The sequence below is a fragment of the Lynx canadensis genome, chromosome B4 (genome assembly GCF_007474595.2).
Source record: "Lynx canadensis isolate LIC74 chromosome B4, mLynCan4.pri.v2, whole genome shotgun sequence".
Lineage (NCBI taxonomy): Eukaryota > Metazoa > Chordata > Mammalia > Carnivora > Felidae > Lynx > Lynx canadensis.
Genome location: NC_044309.1, coordinates 116500397 through 116525175, shown reverse-complemented (window position 1 = coordinate 116525175; position 24779 = coordinate 116500397). Strand labels below are relative to the sequence as shown.

The window sequence follows — 24779 nt, the reverse complement described above, 5'->3', positions numbered from 1 at the left end:
AAGGAGGCTCCAGGCTCTGAGCTGTCAGCACAGAGCCCGATGAGGGGCTAGAACTCATGGATCATGAGATCATGACCTGAGCTGAAGTCTGATGTTCAACCAACTGAGCCACCCAGGCACCCCCAGGCACACGTTTTTATATCAAATACTAAACATCCTTTTTCCTCCCTGATGAAAATATCATTGATACTTTTTTCATTGTAAAAATTATACAAACTCATTGAGAATAACACAAAAAAGTATAAAAATTCAAGAACAGGATTAGGGTGAAGCAAGCCAAACATTTGCCTTTGGTGCAAAGCCTAAAGGGGAAGGCAAAAACAACATTTTTTTTAAATTTTATTTATTTTGAGAGAGAGTGCACGCACATGCGTGAGCAGGGGAGGGGCAGAGAAAGGGAGACAGAGAATCCCAAGCAGGCTCCATGCTCAGCATGGACAAAACCAAACATTTTAATTCACTATTTTTTAAAAATAAAAATTAATGTAAAAATTCCACGATGAACAAAATATCAAAAATGTAAATACAGACAAGATCTGTGGGCCAGGACGCGAGTGTGACAAGTGAGGCACGCACTCTCAGGGTCACATGAATTCACAGTCGAATCCTGTCTGTATTTAAAGTTTTAATATTTTGTTCACCATAGATTTTTTTCCTGCATTATCTTGGAATTTTTTAAGAACTTGCATTGACATGTTATTTATCTTGATAACTGAGTTTGGGGGGCTACTTCCTTAAATTTTGCACCTAACCTTAATCCCACACCTGATAAAAATGAAAGGAGAGTTTGCTCCAAATCAAAGACAACAACTATTAATGTTTGGCTGAACAACTTTTAAAGCATCTGATTTGGCCTGTGTTTTTTAAAACCCACACCATTCCCACCATTTTGAAATATTTTGTTTTTTACTTTTAATATATTGTTAACAGAGCTAAACAGTGACTACAGCATCGTTTTGAAGGGCCACAAGGCGATCCATGTTATGGGTACCCCATAGTTATTTAATCAATTCCCTGTTTATTAAATAACATGTCAACAAATATTATTGTACATACATTTTTGCCCACTTACCTGATTATTTTCTTGGGATAAGTTCCTAGATTTGGAATTGCTGGGTCAAAGAGTTTATGCATATACTACTTTTAAAAGCAATGAAGGCTATTTGGAACCACTGGTTGTTGAATTTAGCCTCTTTATACAAGGTTTATGGAATTTATTTTTTTTTTAAGTTTTTATCTGAATTCCAGTGAGTTAAAAAAAAATTCCAGTTAACATGCAGTGTAATATTAATTTCAGGAGTACTATTTAGTGATTCAACACTTCCATACATCACCCGGTGTGCACAGGTTTACAGAATTTATTTTTAATGTATTTCCTTTTCTTTGGACAGGGCCAGGAGACAAAATGTCATCATATTTTTTGCCGATACCACTGACTCCTGAAGGTAAAGAAGGAATCTGTCAATGAGTTCTTGCTTTGTGCCTGGTATGGTCAATCTCCATGGTAGACTTGGGAGAGTAGGAAAAGGAGAATGCCACAAGACAAGCATCTTTCTATGTAAAGAGTTTATAAATGGCCTGCTGAGAAAGTCCTCTTCCACTTTTAATTCTGCAAAGACAAATCTTCACATCGGAAGGGCATTAAGTTGTCATACTTAGCTAGTTTGCTAGGGAATTTCATGACGTAAAACAATTAACTCAATTATTTGTCATAATAAAGGACATGAATAACTACATCTTATCAAAATCTGTCCTCTCCTTTCCTTATCCAGCCTTTCTCTCCTCCTCCTGCTTCTTTACAAATATACAAGGAATCCGTATTTATTGGTAGAGAAGAATAAATTCTTTTTCACTTACAAATTTGACAAAGATTTGAAAATTGGGTAATGCCAAGAGTATGTTACAGGTAATAAGCATTCCATAGGCATTTTCCATGGGCTAGGGGAAAGTCATACAATGGATTCTCCCTCAGAAACTCCCAAAGAAAACCAAACCAATGCATTCAGTTCAGGCCTCCAGAACTGTGAGAGAATAAATGCCTGATGTTTTAAGCCCCTTAATTTGTGGTGATTTGTTATAGCAGCCCTAGTTCTATGTGACTAGGAAGTAATTCAGGTGGGGAGAAAGGTTGGCTAAGAGCCAATGCTTATAGTGAGTTTATAATTCAGGAAACTTGCTACAGCAAGTTGAAGGTGGCCCTCCAGAATGGTGGTAGCTGTCTGTGTCCCTGCCATGTGACCTTATTTGGAAAAAGGGTCTTTGCAAATGTAATGGAAGTATCTCAAGATGAGATCATCCTGGATATAAGGTCAGTCCTAAATCCAATGACAAGTGGAAAAAATAGAAGAAGGCCCTGTGAATGGAGGCAGGAGTTACACAGGCAGTGAATGGCTGAAGCCACCAGAAGCTGGAAGAGCTAAGGTGGAGCCTTTGGAGGGATTATAGTCCTGACGACACCTTGATTTTGGACTCCTGAACTCCAGGTCTGTGAGAGAATAAAGTTCTGTTGTCTTAAGCTGCCAAGTTTGTGGTAATTTAGTGGGGCAGCCAAAGAAAATTAATATACTTGGTATTCAGAGTTTTAGTTTTTCTATTTCTCTATAACCAAAAAGAATTTGGCTTGGGAGTTGGAAGGGAAAAAATATCTTATCAATCCAGGATACTTAAACTTGGTCGGAGGGGATTTAAATCAGACATTTAAAATTTTAAGCCACCTAGGGTGAGGTGGACATTAAGTTTGTAAGGTTTTTCTTAGGAGGAGAGAAAGTTGGTGGAGGGAGAGATGTCCAGCCTACCAATGCCTCACGCTTTGGAAGACATCAGTGGTCCCATCCTGGGATGTCAGGTCCAGCTCTGGCCTCAGAGTGGTGGTATAGGGTACAGGTCATAGACTGGCAATGCCACTCAACCCCAAGTCCGTTTGGGTCCTTGACTTCTGTTGTCTCCTCCTGAGCCTCAGTCTGTTGGCTCTGTCCTTCCATACTCCTGCTGTCTCCAAGCCCAGCTGTCTGGACCTACCCTCACCTGTCTTTGCTCATGTATCACAAAGCCTAAAATTTCATGTATTGCATTGACATCTTTGAGTTTCACAGATCCCCAAAGGTCGAACTGTAAGTCTCCCTGTTCTTGCCAGATTCGACCTCCACTCAGTGAGAAAGGTTCCCCACCTAGCTATTTTCCCCATCAACTGGACCAGTTACACCCCACTGGTCTTCAACCTAATGGGTTTCATAAGTCAATTACATCCTGTTACGGGAAGCAGGGGGCATCTTATCCTCTTATTACTACAAAGCCTGTCTCCTGCAATCCCTGCTGTTTCACTCTGCTCCTAAGTGCAGTCATGATGTGATCCTGCATGGTAGGCGGTGTCTTCCTCCCCTGGGCTGGGCATATAAGGGACTAATAAACTGCTGTCTATCTCATCAGTCCAGTGTTGACTGTCATATGTTCATCCATCTCATCCTATTTAGGGCAAGGGATCCTTCCTTTACCCACAAGGTGAATAGGAGGTGATCAGAAAATTCCACATTCCATGTTGAGCCAAAGGCTTCTATTCTGTAATTTTCTTTCTTCCTAATCCATTACCTGCAGAAAAATGTGCCTGAGTTTTCTATCCCAGACACTGCCACTTTCCCAACTGAATCCCTGGGCAAAGAGCCAATTCTCAGGGAGCCTATAAACTCCAGACCAATAATTCCCAGCCCTGCTGGGAATCTCTTAGCCACTTGGAGAAGAGTGTAGCTTTCAAGACATTCTGATATTTGGGGAGGTGAGAGTAGGTACAGGGGCTGGGGCAGAGAGGAGATGTGTCTTCAGTTATCCTTTCCTTTTCACTGACTTAAGGTAACAGTTCCAAGCTCCAGTATTCCTGTTTCTGGCCAGTGGTATTTAAAGTCAAAATTTCCACCCCCAAACATTAGGAAGCAAGAAAGAAAGAAAAAGAGAAATACCTTTTATCATTTCAGATTTTATAAATAAAAACAAAAAATCCATTCAGAAATTCAGTTGACTTCTCTCTCCCTCTCTTCCTCTCCCTTTCCATCTCCCCCCCCACCCCAACCCCTTTATAGCCAGGCTTCTTTTTTTATTAAGTGTACAAGTGTGTGGTTTGTATTCACAGATATTTGCAACCATCACCACAGTCCATTTTAGAACACTTTAATCATCTCAGAAAGAAACCCTGCCGTCCTTAGCCGTCACCTCTTACCCTCCTCCATCTCGTCTCCAGCCCTCAGCAACCACTAATCTACATTTTGGCTCCATGGATGTGTCTATTCTAGACATTTCATGAAATATAATGGAATCTTATAATGTAGGGAATTAATGTGTCTTCTGTCACTCAATATATTTCCAAGTTTCGTCAGTCTTGTATTATGTATCTTTCTTATGGCCGATTATTATTCCATTGTATGGATATACCACATTTTGTTTAGCCATTCATCAGTTGATGGATATTTGGATTATTTCTATCTTTTGACCATTATGTCTAATACTGCTATAAACATTCATGTACAAGTTTCATGTGAACGTACATTTTCATTTCTAGGAGTGGAATGACTGGGTCACATGGCAACCAGATGTTCAGCTTTTTGAGGAACTGCCAGTTTTCCAAAGTGGCTGCACTATTTTGCATTCCCACTAGCAGAACGTTTGAGATTCCAATTCCTCCGATCCTCACCAATACTCATCATTATCTTTGATTTTTTTTTTTTTTTTGAAGACTCTCGAGTCTGGACTGAGGATGTCCCTAAGGATATTGGCTGTGTCTATTGCTGCTGACATGGTGGTATAAGAGAATGTAGTTGTATTTGTAGTGATGGAAAGAAGCAATATCTTAATGCCTCAAAATATGATCCCACTATCTTGTAATTGGCCCACTTATCTATTCACACAACAAATACAGACTTATCCCCCTTGAAGTACTAAGCACTCTGCTTGATGCCATGGGAAACAGACAGATGAGCTGTGTCTTCTGCCCTTGAGATCCAGGCCCTGCATCCCTGCCTCAGTTGGGGAGGCAAAGGCTGCCTGTGTCCTCCTCAGAGACCCACCTATCCACTTGCTGTGCCCTGGCTAGGGGGAGCCTCGCCCTTCTGGTCAACAGAGCAGGGATGACAGATGTTTCTCTTTCCTTTTTTTTTAACAGATAAAGGAAAAGAAGGCTCAGTCAAAAAGGAAAGGCCATATAAGATCTTTTTCAAAGATCTCTTTCTTTTCAAAGAAAATGAAGTGGCAGCAAAGAAAAAGGTAAAGTTTTGTTAAAGCCTAAACCCAATTAATGTTAGAAACCTATCCTCCTATCTATCACTTTTATTAATTTTGCTGGGTTAAGACATGGAGTCAGATGTCTGTGTATGCATTGCACACTGTGCTGGAGTATAAGCACACACCAAAGGAACATCATCTAACAGTAAAGACCTAGGGATCACCACCTACTGGGGGAAGACAGATGCACCATGACAATGGCATATGACAAGTATGGTATACCCCACTTCACTGATTCTAATGTTCATATTTTTTTCACATTTTCTCATTCCTGAAATTGGGATCCAGCATATATAGATGGGGTGCCATGCATAATTGGCAATGCATAAAGTGATAGTGCATCTACAATAAGTGACATCTTAGACTTGATAAAATACAGTAATAGAGGCATACAAAAGAAATGTAGAGAAAGGAGTGCCCATCCTTGTTGGAGAGAAGGGCGGTGGTGGTGATGGTGGTGGTGTGTGCCTTGCACTTAATCTCACTACTTATATTATTGTACCTTATATTACACAATTTGGATTTCATAAGGTTGGCTTTCCTTATTCCTAGAGGTAAAGATTGGTTATAGAATTTTTAAAATCCTAATTAGAATGAAAAAGTATCTAGAAATGCTCACTAACTGATTCATCTGTAAGGTGATGGTTTCATGCTTGAGTTGTATAGTTTTATTGAAAATCCAAAATTAAATTGAGCAAAGATTCTGAAACTGAAAGGCTGATTTCTTCCTGTCTACTGGAGAGGTCCATTTCCTCTCAAGTTTTCAATTCAATTCCACAGAACCAGTCCTTTCAAAATAGTGGAATTTCCAAGTTACCTGCAGTTTGGGCAAGATAAGATTAAAAAATGAAAATGAAAATAAAGCCAGAGCACTTTCCAGTCTCATATTTGTGATGTACCTGTTTGGGAAATGTTGAATGTCTTTATATCTGTGCTCAGCTTCCTAAGAGAAGGAACTAAAAATTAGACCCAGTCCTTCAGAGTTAAGAACTCAAAGTTGCTTGTTTAATGTATCACTACTGAGAAATATATCAGTAATGAGAACAAGACCTGTTGTAAATGAAATTTTTATATATGATCACTATTTTTAAAGACAACATTTTATATAGTAAAGATTCCATTAAGCTTTTCCACTTGGGCAGGAAAAATTTATAAACCGCAGCATGAGAGTCTACCAAAAGTCTACTTTTTCATCTCGAATGAAGAGTCGTTCACACCTGGGCCAAAGAGCATTCTACTCTGACACAGCTGGTGACTCATTTGAAAAATTTGGGCTAGATCCCACTCTTATTCTCAGATTAACAGAAGGTAAGTCTAAATTACTGGTTAAGAACATTGTTTTGAATATTTACTGTTAATGTCAGGTTTGGGGGCTTTTCTGGAGGTAAAAAAAAAAAGTATACTATCTCATACTATGGTGGGGAAGCCTTTGTAAATGGGGGCTGAGAGTTGGGAGAAAAATCTATTTTAAATAAGAAAACACACTTTTCCAAGAAATAGACTGTTACTCCTTTTCATGGTTCTAAGGAAGAAAGTTACTCCCAAAATGATACAGTATTAAAGGTTGTGGCATGGGCCATTTAAACTTGTTTCTAGATGTAGAAATATATGAAAACTTTCTAAGAGAAGTCTTGATTTTCCAGGCCATAAAACTCATGTATCCAGAATCAGGATGCTAAGAGCCCTGTTGTTGCAAAGACATAACCTGTTTCAAGGGCACTTGAAGGCAACATGTTGTTATTATAGGCTTTTAATTCTTGCTCTATGAAAAAGGGCAACTTGTTCATCAAAATGTCATGGACATTTCTTACTTATTGAATCAAGACGTGCCTACAAATGACATAGAAAGCAGTTTGAAAGCCAATGACATTGCTTTATTAATGCTAGGATGATGGGGGTCATAAAATCTTCCCCCAAAATAAGTTTTGTCCAAATTTTTAAATTAAAATTAAAAGGAAGGAAGGAAGATACATTGAATGCCCAGGATTTGTTGTGGAAACTTAAAAATTTTGGTAACTTTCCCAAATTGTGATAAAAGAAAATCTTTAGGGAAAAAAAAACAAAACAAAACAAAAAAACCAGCCACTTAGGAAAGAACTTTGGAGACTATAATTAGTGTAGAAGAAGAAAGCCACATTATCTCTTTTTAGAAGATCTTAGAGGCACATGTCCTGCACATAGGTGTATGAAAAAGTGCGAATGACAGGCAACATAGTGATATCAGTGACTATACCTCTAGTTGGGAATAGCTAGGTTCAGTAGTGTGCCTCATAGTTTACCTTTGTAGAATGGTGATCCTTAAGTTATCAAGAGCACTTAAAATGATATGGGATATGTTTTAGAGTTCTACACAAAGTGGCCACCTTCAAATATCCTTGTGACACTACCACTTCTGAGACACCTAGCAAGTGTGGTTTTGCAGATGACCCTGTTTAACACCATGCCAGTTGACAGAGTAGTTACTGGCCTCTTAAGGGTAAATGACATACAGTAAACTCTCAAAAAGGAAATGGTACAATTGTTTGGTATTATCCAAGGCAATTTGGGCTCTGTTAACAATGGAAATCAGGTTGTCAGTTTCTGCCAGTTACACAGTTAAGCAATTTGGACATTTTCATTGAAAATAAATCCCCCTCTGACTCTTTCCAATCAAGAGTTGATTTGGTTGAAACCCCCATTTCCCAACCTTACATTTCCTGCCTGGATCCTCATTAGAAACAGACCCACATGATGTGAAATGAGCAAGTGACCCCTGCTTTGGGAGCCCAGTTATTTTATTTTTCTGTATGCAATAGCAGCCAACTGCTAGATCACCTCAAAAAATTACACAGAAACTGTCATAGACAGATTGGTTAGGCTGCATAATAGATGTGTCATTTCCACCTAAATGCAGCTGGCAGCTTCATTTTGGTTTTACTCTCAAATGGCGACACCTCTTGACCACATCCCCAGTGAGTGATGAGGTATTCCGGCGTTGAGGAACACTAGTGCTTCCGGGAGGGCTTTATCATACGTGGTCTCTTTGTCAAAAACCTTCCAGATAGCTAGAAGAGCCAAAATGGGAAACCCACTACAACCAGTCTATTTAGGCATGGAAGAATAAAATCACACCAAGTCAGCCAGATAGTATCATGTTAAAGTAGCCTAAGGTGGTAAGCATGACTATAATATTTACTAAAAGGACTGTATAGAATTTTTTTTTTATCTAAAAAAGCCAAACTCATAGAAACAGAGTGGATTGGTTATTGCCAAGGACTGGGGAGTCGGGAAAATGGCAAGATGTTGATCAAAGGGTAAAAATTTCCAATTATAAGATAAGTAAGTTCTGAAGATCTGACGTATAGCATGGGGACTACAGTTAACAATACGGCATCATATACTTTAAAGTTGCCAAGAGTACATCTTAAATATTCTCACCACCACCACAACAAAATGGTAGTAATGTAAGGTAAAAGGTGTGTTAACTAATCTTATTATGGCAATCATTTTATAATATATGTGTATCAAATCATCATGTTCTACATTTTAAACTGAAACAATGTTATATGCCGATTATATCTCAATACAGCTAGAAAATAAGTATCTGTTCCTACATACTCTGGCATTTCTCTTTGAATTCTAGACAATATTTATCAGTCTCTGTATAAGTTTAGCATACACAGAATTTGTCTCCAAAATTCCTGATTAAAAAAAATCATTCCTTTCATGTGATCTGTGCTCTGCGAGGACAAAAGGAAAAGATAGGATGTGTCATACACTATTGAAATGTTTCTAATAAATTCTATTGGTGAAAAAACAAAGGACAGTATAAGATGTTTTTTTTGATGTTGAAATTGATTCCAATTCATCTGACCCATCACAAGTGACCAAATCAAAGCTACAGTAAGCACTTTCATGCTTTTTTTCTATTAAAAATGTTTTTTAAATAAATTGAGACTGAATCTAATCAAACAAACGTGGGAGATTGAGCACATGTTAAATAATACCATGAGGATGCAATCTCATTATAAAAGAAACTCTACAGGGAAATTGATCTGGTTTCTTAAGCCAATAAATGGCATGGAATAAAGTGTTTATGGGGGGATGGGGATGGAAGTTATACATAAAAAATTGACTAGGACTTATACCAACCAAAACTGATCTTTGTTTATATTTTAACTTTTTTAATTCTAAAAAGTTATTTTTGAGACAACTGGAGAAATCTGAACCCAGACTAGGGAAAGATGATACTAAGGAGTTGTTCATTTTGTTTGGTATGATAGTTGTATTATGACTATGTTTTAAGACTCTTTTATCTGATGGAGTTACATACGAAAGGGTTTATGGATTCAATGGTAACAATGGTTTGGATTTGTTTTAAAATATTCCAGTGAGGGGCGGGGCGCCTGGATGGCTCAGTAGTTAAGCGGCCCACTTCAGCTCAGGCCATGATCTCTCACTCTTTCAGTTCCAGCCCCGCATCGGGCTCTGTGCTGACAGCTCAGAGCCTGGAGTCTGCTTCAGATTCTGTCTCACTCTCTCTCTGCCCCTCCCCTGCTCACGTCTCTGTCTCTCTCTTTCTCTCAAAAGTAAATAAACATAAAAAAATTTTTTTAAAAATTCCAGTGAGGGGGAAAGTGAGGGGTGGCAATAGATGAAACAAGATTAGTAAAATGTTGATTGTGTTGAAGTAGGTGATAGGTACATGGCAGTTCATTTTATGACTCTAATTTTATGAATGTTGAGGATTTTTTATAATCAATTTGTTTATGCATTAAAAAGAAAACTATGTTATAACCAGGTGCTTATTCCTTTCACATATGTTATTTTACTTAATCCTCAACAAAATGCTGTTAGATATTTTTGCTTCCTCTCCTCCTCTGATGAAAATTGCCCAATGAGGTTGAATCACTGATTCAAGGTCACTAGGTGGAACAGAACTCAAACCAATGTCTGACTCCAAATCTTGTTGTTTGTTACCCATAATCAGAGAATTATTAATGATTATAATAATCATAATTGCTATTATTACTGACCTGGGAAAATTAAGTGATTACTCGTTCTAATTGTATTTTTAATAATAGCTAGCGATTAAGAAGCTATGATGTGTTTCTTAGCATGTTGCCTCACTTCCTTCTCACAACACCACTATGAGGTAGAAATTATAGTAATGATCCATTAGGCTACTTTATGCTGTGGTCATAAACCATTTCTAAATTTCAGTGGCTGACAACAACAGAAGTTTATTTCTCATTCACCTTTCAACTTTGGTGCTTTTCATTGGGTCCTGCACTGAAGGAACAACCCCTGTCTGATATGTCGCTGGAGTTATTGCAAAAGGAGAAAGAGAGAACCAGTGGTGGTTCTTAAAACTTGTGCTTGGAAGCATCACAGATCACTTCCTCTTGTATTGCATGAGCCAAATCCAGTCAATGGTCAAGCTTGATACGGGGCAGGGTGGGGTGGTAGGGGGGAGATAATCTTCTTACAGAGGGGGGCAGAAAATAGTTTGGAACAATAATACAATTTACCACAATTAGTGTCCTCATTTTTGCTGATGGGAAAACTGAGGCTTGGAGAGGGTGAGTAATTTACTCACATCCTCATAGCTAGTAAGAGGCAGAGGCACAATACGGTCCAAGACTGTGGGCTTCCTTCCTAGTGCATGCAGTACAGGCTCACTGGTCATTTGGGAAACAAGATTTTTTTGAGCATCTGTGTGGTTCAATCGGTTAAGTGTCTGACTCTTGGCTTTGGCTCAGGTTATGATCTCACGGTTCATGGGTTTGAGCCCTGTGGGATTCTCTCTCTCTCCCTCTCTCTGCCTCCCCAGCTCGGGCTCTCTCTCTCAAAAATAAACTTTAAAAACAAACAGAAAAACACTATTTTCTACTTCTATTTACATTTTAATCAAAAGACTGTTCTATACCACATTCTGGTGGTTCTTCATGAAGTGAACATTATTGAAATGCAGCCTGTGTATAATTTTTCTAGAATGAAGAAACCTTGAAAGGAAACTGATCTTTTTGATTGCTAGATGGTAAAGGTAGTCATCTTTTTCTTTCCTGCCGTAAATTTGGCTTGTGACCCCCAAGAATATTTTGCCAAAGGACTTCAGTTTTATAGCTAGATTGGCCAAAACACTAAGATTTAAAACAGCTCAGTCTTCTTTAGCACAGGCTGAGGAGTCATATGCCCATTCCACCACATGTTAGCTCTATTATCTTGGGCAAGTATCTTGACATCTCTGAGCTCACATATAGAATGGGGATAGAAATATGTACCTCATTGGGGTTATTGTTAAAATTAAATAAAGTAATCTATTTAAATTGCCGAGGGGCAAATGGGTGGCTCAGTTGGTTAAGTATCCCACTCTTGATTTCGGTTCAGGTCATGGTCTCACTGACAGTTCAGAGCCTGCTTGGGAGTATCTCTCTCTCCTCTCTCTCTGCTCCTCTCCAGCTCACACACACACACACACACACACACACACACATTCAATCTCTCTCTCTCAAAATATATAAACATTAAAAAAATAAAGTGTCTAATAAAGTTCTTGGAATATGATGGGCATAAAATAAATGATAGTTACTATTATGAAATCAGCTTTTGAGTGATTAGGAAAAATGTTTATTTGAAGGTATAATGATTTTTTAAAGTCAGATACATACGGTATACAGTGATTTAATTACATGGCTTTTGTTTTATACAGGCTTTTGAGGGGTAATGAATTAAACCTAAGTCTATTTCCATTTTCTTTGAAGGTGCAGACGCAAAAAGGACCATTCATGAATTTATTAATGACCAGAGAGACAGGTTTCTGCTGGAGGTAGTAAAAATAATTTCTTTCTTCCTTCCATTAGTCAAATAGAAGACTTCTTGCGTAGCATTGCCAAATTTTCACCTTGACATTTTATTTTTCCACTACAGTCTCCAGAGCTACTGTCCCTCCTATCCTTTCCTAAACAACTCCAGTTGGGCTTTCGTCCTCATCAGTCCACCAAAACTACTTTGTCAAGGTTACCAGTGACCTTCCCATCGCCAAGTTCAATTTGTCATTTCACAGTCTTCCTTTTACTTCCCATCAGCAGCACTTAGGTCATTTGGTCATTTCTTCTTTCTTGAAATGCTTTTTTGGTTGGCTTCCAATACCCACTGTCTCTTAGTTCTTCTTCATCACTGGCTGCTCACTCCTTCACAGTTTTCTTTTCCGGTTCCTCTTTTCTCCAATCTCCAAATGTTGGAGTGCCCCAGGGCTCACTCCTCACCCTGTGCTCTATCTACACCCCTCCGGGCCCATGGCTTTAAATTCCGCTTCCCTATTAACAACTTGCAAATTTATTTCTCTACCTGATCCTCTTCCCTGAACTCCAGACTTACAAAGGCAACTACGGTTCTTAACGGCTCCATTTGGATGCCCAATAGGCACCTCAGACTTCACAAACTCAGACTTTCCAAAAGTTTGTCCCTTCTATACTCTTCTCTACCCCTGAAAATCTCCATCTCATGTAGTGATCCCATTGCAGTGAGTAGCAATTTTACGTTTCCAGTTGCTTGGGACAAAAATATTGAAGCTATCCTCAACTCTCCTACTTACAACCCAGCTCCAAATATACTTTCAAATATATTTTTCCCAATATATCCATAATCACACTACTTTTCATGACCTCCCCTGCTGCAACTGTAGTCCACGTCACCAATATCTCTTGTGCAAATTACTGTTATAACTTCTGAACACTGGTCTCCTGCTTCCGCTTTTGCCCCTACACTCAGTCTGTTCTCCACACAGCGGTAGGAGTCTTTTCTCCACACATGCCCCTCCTCTGCTGAAGACCTCTAGTGACTTATCTGTCCCTGGCTTGTTCTCTCTCTCTCTCTCTCTGACCTCATTCCTACCACTCCCCACCTTGCTCACTCTCCTCTAACTACACTGGCCTCCTTGCTGTTCTTAGGACACACCAATCTTGCCCTTGCTTCAGGGCCTTTGCACAGAAGGCTCTTCCTTCTGGGAGGAACATTCCTGCCTCAGATATCCCCATGATTTGGTTCCTATTTCCTTCCAGTTTCTCTTTAATTTTCACCAAATCAGGGAGGCATTTATTGGCTCTACATAATGGCAACCCTCTGCCTTTGCCCCCCTTGCCCATTGGACCACTTATCCCCCTGTAATGGACTCCCCGCTCCACTGGAATGTATATCCCATAAAAGCAAATCTGTTTATTTTGTTCATTGCTCTGTTAGCACCACTTGAAACAATCCCAGCACACAGTAGGCACTCAATAAATACTTGTCAAGTCAAGTAATGAATGAAATTTGTTTTGTTATAAATCTGGGGTAATTATTGATATTTCTTTAAAATCTCCTCATTTAAATATTTTAAATTCATTTTTATTATGTGACTTTATAATTTCTTTTTCATGCATGGCATTAAAAACCCAAGCAAATTCTTACATTATGTACTAAAAAAATAAAACCTGGATGTCAAAGTTTATTTTGGGATCTAAACAGGGCTCTTGGAGGCTGGTTAAACACCCCTACCCTTGGGCAGCTTGGAGAAATGTGTTATAGGCATGGCAGGGAAACCTGATTCTTTCCTGCTACTTCCTAATGGAGGAGACTTTGTGACTACAGACAGCACAATTTCTCAATGCCCAGAAATACTGGAGGGCTATTGTGGATAATACCAGATGGACCTGCTCTTTGGAGGGACATGTAGCTTTTTTCATTTTTATTTTTATTTCTTAGCATAGAGCCTGAGGGGATATGCAGCTACTTTTGATTTGTGGGGCACAGCCATTTGGGAACAATACTGAGCTCTTCATAAAAGTGAAAGAAAGGAAACAGTCTCCTGGTGGTCCCCAAATAAATTCCCTCATGAGATAAAGGCTATATAGTCTCAAGACTTGGCATGCTTTTATTTCTTTTCCAATGTTTTATTTTTATTTTTGAGAGGGAGAGAGCATGAGTGGGGGAGGGGCAGTGAGAGGGGGGGACAAAGGACGGGAAGTGGGCTCTGTGCTGACAGCAGTGAGCCAATGTGGGACTCAAATTCAGGAAGCATGAGATCATGACCTGAACTGAAGTTTGACAGTCAACAGCCACTTGGGAGCCCCCATGCTTTTATTTCTAATACAAGTGATCACTTAGTATGCAATTTATTTTACCCTTTATTATGAGACTATTGAAATGTAGTAGCAATGGGGGAACACCTGGGTGGCTCCATCGGTTAAACGGTTAAGCATCTAACTCTTGATTTCAGCTCAGGTCATGATCTCATGGTTCATGAGTTCGAGCCCCACATCGGGCTCTGCGCTGAAGGTACAGAGCCTGCTTGGGTTTCTCTCTCTCTCTCTCTTTCTCTGCCTTTCTCCATCTCATGCTTGCTCTCTCTTTCTAAATAAATAAATAAATAAATACACTTAACAAAAAAATTACTTTGAAAGAAATGTACTAGCAACGGGCTAGAAACGTGGAATAATGTTGCACTTCTGTTTTCAACATTCCTAGTATGCTCTCTCAACCAAAAGAAATACAATTAAAAAGTTTGAAAAACTCATAGCAGTGAAGGAACAGCAAGTCATAAAAGCAGAAAAAAAGCTCCAAGAAGACGCCATGGCCTTTGAAGAGTTCCTTCGAGAAAATGACCAGAGATCTGTAGACGCCCTTAAAATGTTCGTGTTTTCACTCTAGCCAAATTGCCTTTTTGCCTCCGTCTTTCTTTTTAGTTTCTCAGAACACAATACAACACGAAACAAACTAACAAATCTCTGTTACTTTTCAGTGCAGCACAGGAAACTATAAACAAACTCCAAATGACAGCAGAGCTAAAGAAAGCAAATATGGAGGTACAGGCAGTGAAAAGGTGAGCCCAGGCTGCCATCTTTTCCTTCTCAAATATCCATGCCCCATTGAAACCTACTTGTGCCTAGCAAGACCTGGGTGGGAATATTCCTTATCTATTGATGATTCCATAAGTATGACCTCATTTTTAAAATAAGTAACGTGTTGATCAAGGATCGTCTGTCTCTGCCTGGGTATCAGAGTACAGTGACCTCTGGTTGAAAAGGTTCCTCTAACTTGTCAATATAAAAGCCTAGAAATTGGTTGAAAAGAAGCAAGCCAACATTAAGAGTAAACCATAAATTATTTTCTCAGTGCCCTCTTTCATTCATTCTAAGGCATTTTTCTTCCCACATTTTAACATCTCTGAAGTTGGGGTTCAATTTTACAGCCATCTTAAAACTATAATTGGCAAAATTTTTTATATTTATACTTACACTTAGTTGAACCTAGAATCGATATTAAAAACTGGGATCTATAATGACAAAAATTACAGGAGGGAGAAGCTGGGATAAAACTATTATACCACCCACCACACTCTTTTTTTTTTTTTTTTTTTTTTTCAAGCCCAGATGTTTTCTTCTGTGGTCAAGTGTATCTCATTTGATCTAATTTCAAATATCTAAAGAAGCTTCCTTCTATCATCATTCTTGGACAGTAGTTTCATGACCCAGGAGACACTAGCCTTTGTATCAAGTCATGCTAAAACTTGTTTTTTTTTTTTTCTTTTTGAGGATTTGATGCTTAACTTTCCTCTAAAACCAAGTCCTAGATTTTTCAGAAAAGAGGACAACACCTTCTCTAAAATACAATAAACGAAGTGGATGGTAGTTTCTTTGAAACCAATTGCTACTAACAGAATGTGTGTTTTCAAACACATTCTGGCTACAGAAGCCTCTTCTATTTTAGGAGCCTAAAGTTGAAGGCATTCCAAGGTGGAGAATTCCCTTCCCTCCTTCCTCCATCACATAATTAGAAGATTCTGTTCTATTTCTAGAACCAGAGTAGCAGCCTCTATGTTTGCATAGAGTACTGCATTTTTGCACAATGGCAAAATGGCCTTATTGAAAAGAACTTGCTTATTTTTTATGTGTCTCCTCATCCTAAAAAGGTGTAAAAGGCAATGAAAAACAAGCTGGTAACAGCACAGAGGAGGCAGGCAACTGCTATTTATTGCCTTTTTTTCTTTAAGTTTATTTATTTATTTTGAGAGGTGAGAGCACACAAGGAGAGGGAGGGGCAGAGAGAGAAAGAGGGAGAGAGTGAATCCCAAGCCGGTTCCATGCTCCTCCCTCCGATGAGGGGCTCAATTCTATAACCCTGGGATCGTGACCTAAGCCAATATCAAGAGTCAGATGCTCAACTGATTGAGTCACCCAGCCTCCTCTCCCTTTTCTCTCTTTATGGGCCTGAGATCGCCCAGGAAGTTCCTCCACTGCAGGTAGGGCTGGAAATCTGTTCACAAGGCAGAAGAGAGCTTGTTCTGAAGCTTTTGCTTGGAAGCTGTGCAATTCCAGCCATTTGAATCTTGTTTCTTGTAGCACATCTGGGAGGCTTTCAGACTAAAACTAAAGTGGTGGTAGAATGAGGGGCTCCCAACATCTTTCACCTGGTGATATGTGAGCCAGCCATTTATTGACTCTTGAATATCACTCTCACATCAGGGCTTAAGGAAGGCACTGACTGAGAAAAGTACTGAAGCTGAGGATATTGATACAGGAGTAATATTGATAGAGATATCGAAGAGGGGATGATTAAGGAAGCTTCGAAGGACAACTGTGAAGCTCCCTTTCATGAGGGTCTTCATTGTTAGTTTAAATATTCCTTGAGAATCCACTTTGTAACATAATTATGGGAAAGTAATCTGAGGCTGAGGGGAAAGGTTTTCAGTCCAAGTCACTGGATTTTGTTGGTGAGAGCTTGGGCATCTGAGTCCGTCAGACCTGGATTTGAGCACTGGTTCTGCCGTTTACTAGACAGATGACTTTGCACGTCATTCATTTCTTCTTCCAAAAGACAGGAATGACACCTATTTTAAAGCTGTAGTGTGTCCTGAATATTGCCCCCATTTCCTAGTAGGAGCTCACTGAGTGTTCGTTTTCTTTATTTTTCTTACATAAGTCCCATCTTTAGCTACCTTCTAATTTTTTCCTATGTCTAAAATTGAATACATTTCCCTCAGAAATAAATAAGTAGAGTAAAACTATCATCAGTCTATTCTGTGAGTGCATATCCGTGGCATATTTCATTCAAATAGCATTCCTACGTGGTTTTTTCTTATCTCATCATATGACCGTACTTACAATTTTTATTAAATAAATTATTATTCAAATATATAATCAAAGGAACAGATTTTATAAAACCTTTTAAAAAAATGAACATACTTTCAATGGATATTTTTAATGATACCTTTGTTTCTTTTGAGTAGTGAGATAGCAAAAACAGAATTCCTCCTTAGAGAATACACGAAATATGGATTTTTTCTGCTGAAATTGTCTCCAAAACACTGGCAAATCCAGCAAGCGCTGAAAAAGGCACAGATGACAAAAAGTAGAGAAAGTATGAATGTCACTCTTCCGGTATTAACAAGTGAGTCATGTATTCTTAATTTCAATGAAGTAAATATCCCTAATTCTCAAATATTCTGCTTCAATATTTATTTGTTCTTTATTAAATAGTCAAAATTTCTATTTTAAGCAGAACCTGAACAAGGATTCCCACTCTCTCTGATATTATAACTTATTAATTTGGAAACTCAAGTTAATTTCAGATATAAAGCAATAAAAAGATACACATAGAGAAATAGAAAATATTTATTTGCAGATGATATGATAGCATACCTAGAACCCCCTCACCCTCCTATACGAAATCTGAAAAGCTATTTGATTTTATTAAAGGTTTCTGCAGAGTAAATGGACACAAACTCAATTATACTTTACTAACCTCACATATTAACTTAGATAGACTAACTTTATTAACCAGAAAATATACAAGAAAATCAAATTCAAGAAGGCAACAATAACCTTAATTGTGTGACCTGGAGATTTGACAAAAAGAGAAATATGTCGTGTTTTTATAGAGGAAGGTTGATATTGCAAAGGTGCCAATTTTTCTGAAATTAATGTATAAGTTTTGTGGAATTATAATAAGAATGTTACCAAAAACTTGCCAGGCAATTGAGTGTTGGTTGGGGAGAACTTTGCACAATGATTCTGAGGTCCATCTAGAAAGATAAATACTTCTAAAGTTAAAAGAGAATATAGGGTGTTACTAATCTTTTAAGGAATAATATCACAAAGTCTTGGAAGTTAACACAGCATTGGTACTGGTGTTAGGAAATTAGCTTGATGAACCAGAAATAGATGTATTATATAGAAGAATTAAGTAAGTGATCAAAATGGGGTTGCAAATCAAAGAGGAAAACTACCTCTTCCAGCAACATTGGGGTAACAAGGACCAGACTCACCCTTCTGCCTAAAAAAAAAAAAAAAAAAAAAAACCTGAAAAATATATGAAACAACAGGTTTCAGGTATGAGGCATCAAGGAGAGAAGATAATCCGTGAGAGAGGGGAGACAAATGAGAAGAGCCCAATGAAGGCCTCAACATACTGCCTGGGGAGCTTTTCCAGGATGCAAGGTCAGGAGGAGGAGCCCAGCAGTCCCCATGAATTGAAAAGAGAGGTACAGGTTCAGGGAGGCTGGAGTTCCCTGAGCAGAGTAATGGAGAGGAGAGAGCTACAGAGAGTTCTTGGCAGAGTCTTCAGCTGAGAGCTGATCCTGAGACTCCGGGGTAAGAGCATTTACCCCATAGAAGTCAGTAAACTACAAATCAGGGGGAAGTCTTTTCCGGAGAGCTGACTGTTAAACATTTACCAGCGCACCAGGGATGGCTTCTCTACTCAGTTCCCTGTATCTCTCCCTGTGCTGTGATGAAATTAGATCATCTGTTCAGAGTACGGAGCACAGTGATGGCACTTGGTTAAACTCAGTACACAGTGTTTAACAAGAGATAAAACAAAAAGAAAGGAAAGCCAGGTAGTATTTGCATTTAGCAGCTTAAAATTCAGTGCTCCTAGCATCTGGAGAATGCTCAGAAACCAGTGAGTCCCTCAGTCCAGAGTGAGTGGCTGACACTGGGATTACAGAGGTTATGACAAACTGACGCAGAGACCTCTCTGCAGAGAGACCTCCTCATGTCCCCTAGGTCCATTCCCATCCATTCTGCCTGTTCAGAGACCAGCGCTTGCCGTCTACATCGTTCATTGCTTGTCGCAATACTCCCATCCTCTATTTCTGTCTCTGTACGTTTTCACCATGAGACAAACTTCATTCCCGGAAGTGTTTCCCGCCCCCCTCTTTCTCTCTCCCTTTTATTTTCCATTTCTAGAATTAAATACAAAGAAAAATGAGGGCAGTATTGAGGATTCCAGGAAGACATCTTTTTCAGACGACAATTCTATGGGAAGAGGTAGCCAAGGTAACACTAGAGACTTGAGACTTCACTTACAAAAGTAAAACCAGAGAAGGTGTCCATCTCAAAGTGGAAATCCAGGACCTATAAGCTAACCTGGAAAACAGGACGTGGTGTCCACATCACCCGTAATCCTTGGGAGCTACGAGTTCCATTTCTTTCTGACATTATTACAAAACTTGGAGAGGTGGATGAATGGACAAGACAGGCAGAGAAATCAGGGGCAAAGGACCTGATACAACTCATTCCCTCCACAAGTGCACATCGTTTGTAATTTTTACCTTGATTGAAAATCAGTGATTATACAAGAAATGTATATGGTTAGGTAAGAAATAGAACCATAAATATTTCACTATTTATGTTCCTGATTGTGACTGTCAATAGTTGTATCATGTTTTTGACAATATGTACTCTGCAACCCCTGCACCCTGCACAACCACTGCCTTTGATTTTATTCTTAGGCTTGGAACCCACTTTCACTAGAATAAAAGAACTCCACTTTTTGTGATCATTATTCTAATAATGATAAAAAGAAGTAATGGGCTAACCTTATCCATGGCTATCCTTAACCATATCCATGCAGAGAAATGAGTATCTTGCACCAAGTAACAAGGAATCATTTCTAATTACGTGTTATTTCTTTTCACCTCCACCATCACCAATGACATGGACTTCGCCTGGACATTTTGAACAGGAAAACCCCGCAGGAAGACCTTCTTCACCCTAGAGAATAAGAAATCATCCTTATCAAAGTACAGTACACACTTGATTAACTCTCTTGGGAACTGAATGTTTTTGCAGCATATATCCCTTTTAGCCTTTCTTCAACAAATATACCATGTATCTATACCCATCCTAACAGATCCTGGAGGTAGTGGTTGCCATTTCTGGGTGCTCCTGAGTTGATGGAGTTCTCACAGGGCTCCCCTCATTCTTTCATGAGTGCCTGCCACTGCCATCTGCAGAAATTGCCTACCCTTTGCATCTTGGGTCTGGCCCTCTCAGAACCATTGCTTAATTGTTTCTTAAGCTACTCTGCCAACCCCTGTGTTTGCAGTTTCACAGGGTCATTCAAAATAGCTGCAATAGGACCATAAAGCATTGTTTGTTTTGCCCCTTATTTGTTTGTTGACTCAATTATACTCATTATTTTTCTAATAAATTGCTAGCTCTCAACCCTGCCTATCCCAGGGAAGCTTTAAGAAAATATACTGATGCCCAGGATGGGTACACTGGCCCCAAGAAAAGGATCTGGGCCATGACAATCACACATGACAAAAGTCAGTGCAGATACCATACTCTGAATTCTAGGGACCCTGAAGTTGCTCCACTTCTGTGGCATTTAACAATCAATGTTTTGTTTTTAATTAAATTTTTTATTTTGAGATAGTTGTAGATTCACATAGTTTTAGGAAATACAGACATCCATGTACCCGTAACCAGTTTCCCCCAATGGTAACATCTTGCAAAATTGTAGTACAATATCACAACCAGGATATTGGCATTGATACAGTCAAGATGCAATCAAATACAGAACATCACCATGAGGATTCTTCATCATGCCCCTTAGCAGTATAGCCACTTCCCTCCCTCCTCCTCTCCCTAACTCCTGGCAACCACTAATCTGTTCTCTATTGCTTCGATTTCTGTCATTTCAAGAATGTTATATAAATGCAATCATACATTATGTAACCTTTTGGGATTGGATGCTTTACAGAGGATAATTCTCTGAAGGTTCATCCAGGCTGTTGGATCTATCAATAGTTGGTTCCTTTTCATTGCTGAGTAGTATTTACAGTTAACCCTTGAACAACATGGGTTTGAACTATGAAGATTCCCTTATATGTGGAATTTTTTTCAATAAATATAGTACAGTACTGTAAATGTATTTTCTCTTCCTTATAATTTTCTTAACATTTTCTTTCATCTAGCCTACTTTGTAAGAATATAGTATATAATACATATAACATACAAAATATGTATTAATTGACTGTTATTGGTAAGGATTCTAGTCAATAGTAGGCTATTAGTAGTTAAGTTTTGGGGGAGTCAAAAGTTATGTGTGGATTTTTGACTGCATAGGGGGTTGGCTCCCCTAACCCCTGTGTTGTTCCAGAGCCAACTGTAGATGATATGTACACACTACAAATTAACTATTCACTCATTGAACAACATCCAGATTGTTTCTAGAGTGGAGCTATAACATTACTATAAATATATTTGTGCAATTTTTTTGTGTGCACAGAATTTGCATTTCTCTGGAATAAATGCCTAGAGTGCAACTGTTGAGTTGGATCGCAGGTGCATGCACAGTTTTTAAAGAAACTGTCAATTTGTTTCCCAGAGTGGCTATACCATTTTACATTCCCACCAGCAATGAACAAGGGATCCAGTTTCTCTCCATTCTCACCAACATTTACCATTTTGATTTTTAAAAACTTTAGCTATTCTGATTGATGTATATATCTTATTGTGCTTTTTCTAAAAAAAAAATCTTATTTCTGGTTCTTTTTTATTTGAGTATAGTTGACATACAATGTTACATTAGTTTCAGGTGTACAGTATAGTAATTTGATGCTATGCTCATCACAAGTGTAGTTACCATCTGTGATCATACAACACTATTATGATATCTTTGACTATATTCCTATGCTGTGCCTTTTATTCTCATGACTTATTCATTCCATAACTGGGAGCCTGTATCTCCCACTCCCCTTCACCCATTGTGCCTATCCCCCAACCCCCTCCTCTCTGGAAGACAAATAATTTGTTCTCTGTATTTATAGGTCTGATTCTCCTTTTTGTTTATTCATTTGCCTTTTAGATTCCACATATGAGTGAAATCACATGGTATTTGTGTTTCTCGTCTGATTTATTTCATTTACCATAATACTCTATGTCCATCCATTTTGTTGCAAATGGCATTATCTCATCCTTTTTTTTTTTTGGATGCATAATCTTCCTATCTTTTGTGCTTTTTATTTGCATTTCCCTAGTAACTAATGTTGTTGAACATCTGTTTATGTACTTGATAACTTTATATCTTGTTTTGTGAAATGTCTGTTCACGTCTTTTGCCAGTTTTCTAACTGGATTGTCTGGTTTTGTCTCTTACTGTTGAAGTTTGAGAATTCTTTATATATTTCTATATTAGCCCTTTGTGGATATGTAGCTTGCAAATATTTCCCCTCAGTCTGCAGATTGTCCTTTCTCTTACCAGGGTCTTTTGTAGAACAAAAGTTTTTGATATTGATGGAAGTCCAATTTATCAATTTTTTCTAACGTGGATCATGCTTTTCATGTCAGGTCTAAAACTTTTAAACTAGTCCTAGATACCAAGGATTACTTTTCATGTTTTCTCTGAAAGGTTTTTATAGTTTTACATGTAAGTCTGTGATCAATTTTAGGTTAATTATTTTTGAATAAGGTATGAGATTTAGATTGAGAGGTTTTTTGTTTGTTTGTTTGTTTTTTGCCTATGGATGTCCATTGCTCTAGCACCATTTGTTGAAATGGCTTCTCCACTGAATTGTTTTTGTATCTGTGCCAAAAATCAGGCATATTTGTTCAGGTCTGTTTCCACATTCTCTATTCTGTTCCATTGATCTATGTGGCTGTCTAACACCAATACCACAAGGTCTTTTATTACTATAAGCTATTAGTCTTGAAATCATTTAGACTGATTCTTCTTACTCTATTCCTTTTTCAAAATTTTGTTGACCATTCTAGTTCCTTTGGCTTCCATGCAAATTTTAGAACAATTTTATCTATATCTACAAAAAAAAAAAAAACACTTGCTGGAATCATTAGAATTGTGTTTAAACCTTTTTATGGTTTGAATTATGTCTCCCTATATCTTTATAAAAGATATATTAAAGTCTAATCCATGGTACTATCTATGAATGTTACCTTATTTAGAAATAGGATCTTTGTAGGTATAAGCAAATTGAATCCATGAGGGTAGTCCCTTAATCCAGTATGACTGGTATCCTTAAGAGACACAGAGATGCAGGGAGAACGCCATATGACAACAGAGGCAGAAATTGGAGTGATGCATCTACAAGCCAAAGTACACCAATGATTGCCAACCACACAAGAAGCTAAAAGAAAGGCATGGAAGAGATTCTTCCCTGAAGATTTCAGGGAGAGCATGGCCCTGCTGACAGCTTGATTTTGGACTTCTAGCCTCCAGAACTGTGAGAGAATAAGTTCCTGTTGTTTTAAGCCACCTTGTTTGTGGTACTTTGTTACAGCAGCCCTAGGAAACAGATTTGAACCTGTATATCAATTTGGGGAGAACTGACATCTTTAACTATATTAACTCTTACAATCCATGAACATAGTATGTCTCTCCATTCATTTAGATTTTCTTTGATTTTTGTTCATCAGCTTTTCATAGTTTTCAGCATACAGGCCCTGTGCATATTTTGTCAGATTTAAACATAATAGTTTTCCTATTTTTTTTCTTTTTGAGAAATTGTAAATGGAACTGTATTTTTAATTTTAGTGTTCTTGTGTTCATTGCTAGTATATAGAAATACAATTGATTGTTGTACTTTCATATACTCTGATTTTGAAGAGCTCACTTATTAGTTCCAGGAATTTTGGGTTTGTTCCTTTGGGGTTTTTTTATATTCCTTTGGATTTTCCATGTAGACCAACATGTCATCTGCAAATAGAAACAGTTTTATTTCTTCCTTTATGATACGTATGCCTTTTATTTCCTTTTCTTGCCTTACTGCAGTGAGTAGAACATTCTATGTGGAATAATAGTAGTGGGAGCAGACATCCTTGCCTTGTCCAGTCTTAAGAGGATTCAGGTTTTCACCATTAAGTAAAATGTTAGCTGTAGGATTTTTATACAGATAACCTATCAACTTCAGGAAATCCTCTCTAGTCTAATTTCTCTGTGAGTTATCATAAATGAGCATTGAATTTTGTCAAATGCCTTTTCTGAATCTATCAATACACACAGTAACATGCAAACACCACATTCACTCCTCAGAAAGCTCACCACTCTCATAGTTTCTTTCATTCATTCAACCAGTACTTATTGAATGACCTGTAGACCCAACAGTAAATAAAACACAGTCTCTACCCTCAAGAAGCTTATCATCTAGTGAGAAAACAGACAAGGGATTAGTCAGCTACAATATAATAGATAATACCACTGGAAGAATAAGCTCAGAGTGCCACAGGCATGCAAAGGAAGAACTCTTAACCC

General features: G+C 38.3%; 1 protein-coding gene across 1 annotated transcript in view; it reads left to right on the top strand.

Annotated features, from left to right (window-relative positions):
* Nucleotides 1–1405: 1405 nt before the first annotated feature.
* CCDC38 (coiled-coil domain containing 38) overlaps nucleotides 1406–24779 on the top strand; it is a 47189-nt gene continuing 23815 nt past the window's right edge. Inside the window, 8 exon segments of the mRNA XM_032593797.1 lie at nucleotides 1406–1445; nucleotides 5147–5247; nucleotides 6408–6573; nucleotides 12009–12073; nucleotides 14752–14915; nucleotides 15026–15106; nucleotides 17513–17682; nucleotides 19473–19562. Coding sequence (XP_032449688.1) covers nucleotides 1406–1445; nucleotides 5147–5247; nucleotides 6408–6573; nucleotides 12009–12073; nucleotides 14752–14915; nucleotides 15026–15106; nucleotides 17513–17682; nucleotides 19473–19562 — 877 coding nt within the window.